This window comes from Amyelois transitella, chromosome 30 (genome assembly GCF_032362555.1).
Source record: "Amyelois transitella isolate CPQ chromosome 30, ilAmyTran1.1, whole genome shotgun sequence".
NCBI lineage: Eukaryota > Metazoa > Arthropoda > Insecta > Lepidoptera > Pyralidae > Amyelois > Amyelois transitella.
The window spans coordinates 943074-953410 of NC_083533.1; the positions used below are offsets into that span (position 1 = coordinate 943074).

At 36.2% G+C, this 10337-nt stretch overlaps 3 protein-coding genes across 4 annotated transcripts; 1 reads left to right on the forward strand and 2 right to left on the reverse strand.

Moving 5' to 3' along the window:
- Positions 1-54: 54 nt before the first annotated feature.
- LOC106143092 (gastrula zinc finger protein XlCGF17.1) lies at positions 55-1916 on the reverse strand. Its single transcript, XM_013345073.2, has one exon. The coding sequence runs from the start codon at positions 1641-1643 to the stop codon at positions 669-671; it is 975 nt and encodes a 324-aa protein (XP_013200527.1). The 5' UTR covers positions 1644-1916; the 3' UTR covers positions 55-668.
- A 1465-nt stretch (positions 1917-3381) lies between these two features.
- LOC106143109 (small integral membrane protein 12) lies at positions 3382-5206 on the reverse strand. Its single transcript, XM_013345100.2, has 3 exons — positions 5065-5206; positions 4840-4969; positions 3382-4450 (listed from the first exon to the last, which is right to left on the reverse strand). Exons 2-3 carry the CDS (start codon positions 4967-4969, stop codon positions 4317-4319), a joined length of 264 nt encoding a protein of 87 aa, XP_013200554.2. The 5' UTR covers positions 5065-5206; the 3' UTR covers positions 3382-4316.
- A 529-nt stretch (positions 5207-5735) lies between these two features.
- LOC106143085 (arginine-hydroxylase NDUFAF5, mitochondrial) lies at positions 5736-10235 on the forward strand. Of its 2 annotated transcripts, none has more exons than XM_060953028.1 (6): positions 5736-6150; positions 6598-6749; positions 7261-7368; positions 8538-8683; positions 9042-9225; positions 10002-10235. In XM_060953028.1, exons 1-6 carry the CDS (start codon positions 5850-5852, stop codon positions 10197-10199), a joined length of 1089 nt encoding a protein of 362 aa, XP_060809011.1. In that variant the 5' UTR covers positions 5736-5849; the 3' UTR covers positions 10200-10235. The 2 variants fall into 2 exon arrangements, with proteins under 2 accessions (XP_060809011.1, XP_060809012.1); XM_060953029.1 differs by having other exon boundaries at positions 9042-9215.
- Positions 10236-10337: the final 102 nt, after the last annotated feature.

A 10337-nucleotide genomic window follows, 5' to 3' on the forward strand; every position in this document is an offset into this window, starting at 1 on the left:
TTTTGTCGTATTGTCCATTAACCTCCTTAAGAATACTAAAAAGAAAACACAGGATTTAAAAATAAATGAGTCTATTATAAAATACCAATAGAGGATTATTTATCATAAAAAAGTAGGTATAATTACAGTAGAATTCAGATATAACGCTTTGACAAACCGGTTTTCGCACAAAACGACTTGCTCCACAATGTCTTGGCTAAGGTTGTAAAGTCAATTTAGTTGAACTAAGCACAGTGGTGTCAAACCTGGGCTGTGTCAAAACTCAATACAAGCAAAGAAACTTCAGACATGCCAAACGTCAATAGAAAAGATTAAGATTTTGACAAGGCTGGTAGACAAAAAAATATGTGAAAATACATAAACAAGTGGTGCATCAATACATGCATAAAATCACGCTATTTTCCCGGAGGGGTAGGCAGCAACTACATCTTTCCACTTGTCACGATCTCTGCATACTTCTTTAGCTTCAAACACATACATAACTCTCTTCATGCAAGCTCAACGGTTTCGGGTAATCTTGACCTGACCTTTGTCATACGATCAAGGGAAGCGAAAGAAGAAGGCTGGTTCAAAAGAGCACAGCCATTTTGTACAACTTCATATTCTTGCATCGTCATATCCAGATTTTACTGTTTTCTAATAATACATGTTACTTAGAAAATTACAATCTAAGAATTATCCGTCATCACATCTTCCTCTTCGTCTTCTGGCTCAGCCAAATCAGGGTGACAAACTCGTATGTGAAGATTCAAATTAATTTTCACAATGAAACTCTTCCCACACGTAGAACACTTATGTGGTCGTTTAACATCATCATCCATGGTTGGAGGATGAGCTCTTGTCAAATGCGTTCTGAGTAACGATGAGTGCACAGTGCGATCACAGTGTGCACACTTCACGAGACAGTCAACGGGCTGCCCCTCGTGAGTCTGCCTATGTTTTTCCATCGTGATCTTCGATACAAACAATTTGTGACAACAATCGCACTTGAAATTTTTCACCTTCGTATGCTTTTTCATATGAATCTTCAGACAGTTCTTTGTTGGGAACATTTCTTCGCACTTTGAACATTTGAATTTCTTTATATCATTATGCAATTGCATGTGGAGTTTGAGATACGCCTGGCCCGTGAAACTTTTGTTGCATATTTCACAGTTGATTGTGCTCACGGATGAGTGAGTCTGCATGTGGCTTTTAAGGAATTGTGCCGCTACAAAACTCCTGTCGCAGACTTCGCAGATGTACTTCTTGGATTGGACACCCTCGTGCTTGCTGCGGTGGATGTCCAGGTGATACTGGGAGTTAACTTTGACGTCACACTGATCGCACTTAAATTTGCGCCGCTTCTTCGGGCCTACTTTCTCGACAGGCGGCTCGGGCTCCATAATAGGAGCGTCCTTGTCGTTACCATGAAACTTTTTATGTAGCATTAAAAATTCCATACCTTCAAACGTTAAGTCACACACATCACACCTGTACCTATTGTCGTTCTGCTGCTGTTTCATCTGCTCGTAAGTAACTCCTTCACTGGGATTGTAAGCTTCGCCCATTTTTTCTCGTTTTACGTTTTTGTCGCTGCTCGTAGGTTCCATCATACTCTTCATCCAGTGATCTTGAATCCCAACGCCTGTCTTGGGTTCCATTGAAACAAAATGACGCTACCAGGACGCTACGGCCACACGATACTCGCGGGCGTATTGATCCATTTAGATCGAATAGTTAATCGCAATAGCGGATATAATAAGTCTTTTAGAGCTCAAAAACAACTAATCTAGCATTGTTGATGAAGATCTTGAGGATATTTTACGGGGTAAAATGAATGCGAGACAAAAGCGACCCTTGTTACACTACCATAAATTCCAAAAGAGAAGCGAAGCGCAATCGTTTTTTTGTTGCGGCCGCTAATGACAGCGACTTTTTTAATTGTTGACATGTGTGTTATTGCCAGCAGAGAAAAATCATGATAATTTCGATTCTCATTGAAAATTGTCTTGGAGACAAAATATTCATACCTATATTATTTGTTTAGTCGGGTAATTATGTTTTATTTTCATATTCCGTCTTTATTTGGTTTTAAGCGAATATTATTTGTACCAAATTTTATATTGTGCATTTTGCAACACTGTCTATACACTTTTCTCTCCGTTTCATTAGGCTCTCTAATATGGCGGGAAAGTAAAAATCACTGATATTTTTGGTTGGTTACCAACATAAATACATTAAATAAAATTTAAACATTTATTTTACAATTTATTATCTTTGGCAAAACTTTTTTTAGCAAAAAAATTTTCTTTCTACCTTTTTAGCGGGCAGTGCCCCAGTGCCCAGAATTCATGAACGTCAAGATGACGGAGCCACCTCGCAAAACACCAATTTTGTCGAACCAGCCCTTAGTACCTGGTTTGTACCTTTTGGTACCTATATCAAAAAATTTTGTACCTCAAAGAATTGAAAAATATCGATTGTGATATGTGGTTCCTCCATCTTGACGTCAAAATGGAGGAACCACCTTCGTTTCTTATAAAAATATAATGTATACCGTCGAGATGACCACACGGACACTTAGTACCAGATTAGTACCTCCCAAGATCTTATCGCTATAATCGTTTTTTAAAGCAGTTTTTTAAGAAAATAATTAACAAAAAGAAAATGACAGAAGTGCCTGTGATTAATTATAGCAAAATGTATTAAACGAAAACTTTACTTCAAAATAGTTCTAGGCGTTTAGGATTTAGTACAAAAAATTTTATTTATTAATTATTTAAAAGCATAATGCTAATGTTATGTTAGACAGTTCATGTTTCATGTTTTATTAGACAGAAGCTGTGAATTCTGATGAACGTCAAGATGACGGAGCCACCTCGCAAAACACAAATATTATCGAACCAGCCCTTAGTACCTGGTTTGTACCTTTTGGTACCTATATCAAAAAATTTTGTACCTCAAAGAATTGAAAAATATCGATTGTGATTAATTATTTTCTTAAAAACCTGCTTTAAAAAACGATTATAGCGATAAGATCTTGGGAGGTACTAATCTGGTACTAAGTGTCCGTGTGGTCATCTCGACGGTATACATTATATTTTTATAAGAAACGAAGGTGGTTCCTCCATTTTGACGTCAAGATGGAGGAACCACATATCACAATCGATATTTTTCAATTCTTTGAGGTACAAATTTTTTTGATATAGGTACCTAAAGGTACAAACCAGGTACTAAGGGCTGGTTCGACAAAATTGGTGTTTTGCGAGGTGGCTCCGTCATCTTGACTTTCATAATAAAATAAAACACAAATAATAGATGATGTAATAAGCGGTCGTTATAAATATCACGTGAAGTACCTATTTATATTGTTACGAGGTGTAATAAAAAAAGAGAAAAATCTTTGTAACAAAATATATTCAACAAAATCTAAGTAACTACAAGACTATTTACATTTGAAAATTATTGACTACAATTATGTACAATGCAGTTTAAAATTATTAAAAAACAGCATTGGTACTTAATCTGACAGTTTTATAAAATTTTCAGTATAATGTACTCATACAGTATTATTGCAACTTAAGAAAATAAGTCGCAGCTACTACAGTACTAATTTAAATTACTAATACATATAATCGCGTCTTTTCCCTTACGGGGTAGACAGAGACTTGAAACGATTAAAAGAAATAGCTGAATGTAGAATACTCTGTAAGTAATGTTAATAAAATATTTTCTGAACATAGTAAATATTGTTTTTCTTTTTACATACATATATATAATGATGTCTATGTATTTTCCTTGAATGTCCCTTGCGGGGTAGACAGAGCCATCAGTCTTGAAAAGATTGAAAGGCCACTTTCAGCTGTATAGTTAGAAATAGAAATGCATTCTTTGGAAATCAGTAGTGAAATTCTCAACCATAATTATGTATTACCAACTGTAACGTAATTTAAAAGACCTCTACAAGAAAAAAATGACGAGAAAAATTTTCAAGAAAAACTTGTTACAGTGTTTTAATTGATAACTCTTTTCAATTTAAGCAACCTACAAAAAATCTGCTGCAGTAGGATTCCAAAATCGGCAAAGGATAAAAAGGAACACTTTAAAACACAAAAATCGTTTTAGAATTGGTTTCAGAAACTTATCATTGAAAAAGCTTACGTAGACAAATACTTTGGTTGACTTTACTGGACAAGAATCATTATTTTACTTGCAGTGTTCAAAAGGTTAAATTAGAAATGCATACTCTTCATTCCCTTAAATCACAGATGTAACATGCTCATCTTAGTGCGGTTCATGTCGCACACAATAATTGAATTTGTAACCTATAATGACTAATCTTTCTGTAAAGATGGCGACACGTTCCTGCCAAGAACGTTCTCCTTGTACTGTAGTTTATCCACTTTCGTAGGATCCTTGAGCGCCTCTTCGTCTGTCAATCTTTCTAATCTTTGGTCTTGGACTGATTCTGTAAAATGACATTGAAATTTTCATGAATTATTGCAAAAAAGACTTCTCATATAAATATTTTTTATTAATTTTACCTTACACTTATTGTATCGTGGTTACATGTTCAGCTGCCTGGATGTGTGAGCATAAATCACCAATCAAACTTCTGAGTTATGTAAACTCAGAAGAGAGTCATGTTAATATATGATAGAGTAAAAATTCAAACCAGTGCACACTCATTTAAGTCTTTCTAACTCTCATACTTGCATGTTTTGGGCCAACTTTTTCCACCTTGTGCACTCTACAGCATCTTCAATTTTATGACAATTTCTGAGTCTTAAACAGAGGCAGTGTGAGACTAAGAGATGTCTAAAAAAATTTATAATCAGAAATGTTGTTATTACTTACTGTTATACGGTGTATACCTATCAGATAATAAACTCTCTATATTATATCCTATTACGCCTATAATCGCTGCTACAGGGAGCGTTATATACGGAGCATTGGTCCGTAAAAACCTCAATAGTAACGGCCACATCTGAAATATAATAAATAAGTTAGATAAAATTTTAATTTGAGGTTATGTAGCAGGTACCGAATTATTTAAATAGTTCTTTTTCCTAACACACTCACTTTTGTAGATTGAGCAAGTTCAGGCTGAATTTAACCAAACGATCTTAAGATTTTAATAAGCCTGACAAAGACTGGAGACAGACGAGGAAAGGAAAACGAACTTCGAAGCACGAAAATAAACAACAAAATCCATTACTGGCAACATTGGTAACATTGACAGTTGTGTTTTCGTTTAAAAGTCTGTCTCCAGCCGGTTTTTCGCAGCAAAGAGGACCGGATCATATTACTAAAAAGTAGATCTGTAGGCGCGTGCTAAAGTGAAGGCTTAGGAGTCTTAACATGCATGTAAGAGAGAGAGATCGCCTACATTGAAAATGTATTTTTAGAATGAAGATTTAAAAAAGAACAGACAATAAACCCACAGAGTGAGAATATGCAAATGACCGTTAGGTAAACATGAAGTAAATAATATATAATAAAAATCGTTAATGTTGTACACCACACACATGTTAGTTATTACTTTCTGATTCATAGAAACTATGACTTCTTAGTGAGTTAAGGAATAGCGGCAAAGATATAAAATTGAGATGGCATATCCATTGAAAGTGTAATTACAATCCGAGGTTGCATTTTATCTTCATGAAATGAAGAACATTATTCAACTTTTGAACGACACAGAAACTGTCATCACTCTTGTCCTGTCACTTGTCAATATGATATGTCAGGTAAGAAAAAAAAGAAAACATAACCTCGAATTTCTCGAAAGAATGTTTTCTAAAAATAAACGAAATGTAGGTATTTATTCAAAAGTGATTGTTCAATAGTGCAGAAATAATTAAACGAAAATGTCGCACGCCAAGCTTCTTTTATCTTCCCCGCTTTTCACTCGGCAGTGTTTAACAAAGTTATCAGAGCAAACATATTTACGTAACAAATGCCGACTTAAATCCACAAAAACCAAGACTGCAAGCTCGGTTTACCGTAGTATGAACATATTTGATAGACAGGCGAAGGCTTTGCAAAGAGAAAGGTCTGCTAGAAGGGAAGATTATCATTTAGTTGAGCATATACGAGAGGAAGTTGGCTGGCGGACTGCTGACAGAGTGTTCGATATAAAACGGACGTTTAAGAATGCCGTGGAACTTGGTAATTACACACACAACACATATGTCACGTCTCTATTCATTACGGGGTAGACAATACCAACAATCACAGATGATGTTCTTAGACAAGTCTAAGTTTTGAATCTACACAGAATAAGAAGCAGCTGGCACATATAATTTAGTTTTCATTTGATACCAGATCTCCATAGAAGCGTTAGGATGATTTTTCTTCTTCCTTAGATTTCCTCAACAGAAAGTACATGATCAGATAAATGTCAATCTAATATAGAGATTACATACATACATATAGTCACGTCTTGCGGGGTAGACAGAGCCAACAGTCTTCAAAAGATTGAAAGTCCGCATTCAGCTGTATGCCATACAGCTGAATGTGGACCTTTAGTCTTTACAAGACTGTTGACTCTGTCTACCCCGCAAGGGATGTTGACGTGATTCTATGTATGAAATTGGATGTTTAACTATTCAACAGGCGCATGCCGGGGCTATGTCTCCCGGCACTTCTTACCTGACAGCGTTGAAAAGGTGACGTTATGCGACACCTCACAGACACATTTAGATAAAGCTATAGTTGGGGACGGAGTCAAAGCGGAGAGGATTGTTATGGATGAAGAAAATATAGATGTGAGTTTGTCTGTTAACCTTTTTAAGACTAAACCGTATATCTTGTTTTCCATTTCCTAAGAAATCCGTACTGTTTCACATTTTTATAAAATAAAGACTGATTTTTGAGAAGTAAATTATAATAATGTGAAAGTTGGTTTGTTTGCTACTATTTGATGCGTAATCTACTGGACAGATGTAATTTTACAGAAATATTACAGGAATATAGTTTACGAGTATTTGCATAAAAATAACACCTACGGCGAAAATTATAATTGTGTGTGTGTGTACTGGGAACCACACGGTACTTTAAAATGGACCGATTTTAAAAAAATGAATTGTAGCATTCAAAATTCAATTCAACCCTTCCTGACAATTTAAGGTGAGAAAAAACAGATTTTAGATGTTTAATTACCCAAGTTAGAAAAATTATTTATCTTTTAGGGCTTCAATGATGTCCAAAATAACTATTCCACGCGGACGAAGTCGCGGGCTAGTAAATAAATATGTGATGATCAACAATATTTGGTAGTTTCCAGATAACAGCGTGGACCTCCTGGTGTCATCCCTGGCGCTTCACTGGGTCAATGACCTGCCCGGGTGTTTTGATAATATCATGAGGTGCTTGACACCGGACGGAGTGAGTCTTTTACACTTTACGTATGCTGCAGTGTAGTTAGTTACGTCACTTCTTGTATACATGCGCTTTGGAAGCGGTTGTAGATATAAGTAAGTAAATGATTTATTGTTCACTAAAGGAGTACATTACAAATATAAAACAGTAGTACAGTACAAAGGCGGGCTTATCCCTGAGTGGGATCTTTTCCAGCCAACCTGACAATAAGAGGATCGCATACAAAATTGAGGCAAGGGTGAACAACAGGTCATTTAAGATTTTATATAAATAGATTTAAGTTATGTGACGTCAATATGTGATACCTTGTATCCAATTTTGAAAATCTATTGTATTTTATATTTTACTAGCTGTGCCCGTGACTCATCATTGAAGCCCTCAAGGATAAATAATTTTCCCCGTTTTGTTCATTATTATATGTGATACCTTGTATCCAATTTTGAAAATAAATCTATTCTATTCCATTCTTATCCTTTTTGTCGACGACCCTGAGGTCCAAAGTATAGTGGCGGAGGGTACAACTTACAAATTCAAATTCAAAATTTTTATTCATTATTATAGGATACTTCATATCACTTAATAATTGTCATATCTTTTGGTTTCACAACATTGGTTGATGTAAAATAAATTACTCAAAACTAAGTTTACCGCCGCTTCCAAAGCGTCAGTGCAGAAGAAGCGGTAACAAACTGAACTGCAGCATTTTCTTCAACAACGTCAACCTCACAACTATCCAAACTTAGAACAGAAATGTGGACGAGAGAATACATTGTTCAGATTAATTGGCTTATAAATATGTAATTTTAATAATATTTTTTATTATATTGGCAATTTTAAATAGATTCATGTACAGAATGTACACGGCACCAATACAAACAAGAATAGGACCAATCCATCTCTTACCCATGGATGTCGTAAAAGCCGACTAAGGGGTAGGCTTATAAACTTGGGATTCTTCTTTTAGGCGATGGGCTAGCAACCTGTCGCTATTTGAATCTCAATCCTATCTTAAAGCCAAATAGCTGAACGTGGCCTATCAGTCTTTACAAGACTGTATGCTCTGTCTACCCCGCAAGGGATATAGATGTGATTATATGTATGTAGTGTACTGAATTTTGATTTAGGTGAGTTGCAGGGATGCCGAGATCACACTAGTATATGATGCATGGTTCCAGGTCTTCATGGCGACAGTGTTCGGCGGAGACACCCTAACTGAACTCCGCCAGGCTCTGCAGTTGGCGGAGACGGAACTACTCGGCGGAATGGCACCTCACATTTCACCGTTCACGAGAATAAGGGACGTTGGTGGACTGCTGAATGCGTTAGTATATTTTTTGGAAATAACCAGTAGGTACATATTACTGCAATGGATGTCGTTAAAGGCGACTAAGGTATAGGCTTATAAACTTAGGAATCATAATCATCATCATTTATTCCTTGAATATGGTTACAATATAAACGTTCTAAACGTTCTTTTTTTGAAATTTCCTTAAGATGGATTGAGCGCCTGTTTCCAATAGAAAAATCTTTTCTCATTTCGAATTTTCCCAAGCATCGTTACATTTTAGCAAAAAATTAAAAGTTAACGTTCTTTTTTTGAAATTTCTCCTCGGATTTTCAGACTACCCTCACATTTTTTTTTTGTTTATCAACTTTTATTTTCTTTTTTAACCCTTCAGAGCTGGCTTCACCCTACAAACGGTGGATGTCGACTCGCTGACAGTGTGGTACCCCACGGCGTGGCACGTGATGGAGGACTGCCGCGCTATGGGCGAGTCCAACGCGGCACTGAACCGCCCGCTGCGTCTGAACCGCGACGTTCAGTTCGCCGCCGCTGCCATATACGATGAAATGTATGGGAAGGTGATGTGGTTTTTTTAATTTGTATTGTATAATATACTGTGTACGTGTGTGTACCTATAGCAGAATACATACATACATATTAAATATAGTAACAATAGTTAAATATAGTACATACATGTCTATAGTATAGTTTGTATATACTTACATACATACATAAAATCACGCCTCTTTCCCGGAGGGGTAGGCAGGGACTACCTCTATCCACTTGCCACGATCTCATCATACTTCCTTCGCTTCATCCATATTATTCATAACTCTTTTTATGCAAACTCGGCGGTTTCGGGTACTTTTGACCTGACCCTTTACCAGGAATAGGCGGTCGTAGTGACGTAGATACGTTATCTATCAGTTAACCATGGAGTCTGATGGAAAATATCATTGGTATGTTGTTAAACATTTACATAACATACATACAATCACGTCTAAATCCCTTGCGGGGTACACAGAGTTCTTGGAACATTGACAGGCCACGTTCAGCTGTTCGGCTATGATAGAATTGTGATTCAAATAGTGACAGGTTGCTAGCCCATCACCTCAAAGAAGAATCCCGAGTTTATAAGCTTAGTTGCCTTTCACGACATCCATGGTAAAGAGATTGAGTGGTGGTGGTGGTATTTCTTTTTATAATGGTGCCGGTCACAAGAACAGAATAGAATACACACACGGCACTCGAGCAAAAATTCGCAATAAAATCGCCAATTGTACTACATATTTAAATTCAATACTCCTTTATATATTTTTTTATTATTATTTATTGATTAGATATTTTTTTTCAGGATATGCCCGAGAGAAACTCCCGAGGTGTCCCGGCCACATATCAAATCATAAACTTTTTGGGATGGAAGCCAGATCCATCCCAACCTCAGCCAATTGAGCGTGGTTCCGGAGAAATATCGTTGAAAGATCTACATCGTATTGACGAGATTATAAAGGATACTAAGAAGGTGAAACTGACGGAGGAAGATAAAGAATAATTAATTGTTATTATTAGATAAATGTTGTTTATTAGATATTTTGTGTTGTTTTTTTTTGTTATGATAAGATAGTTTTATTTATTTACATACATACATACATACTTATAATCACGTTTGTATCCCTTGTGGGGTAGACAG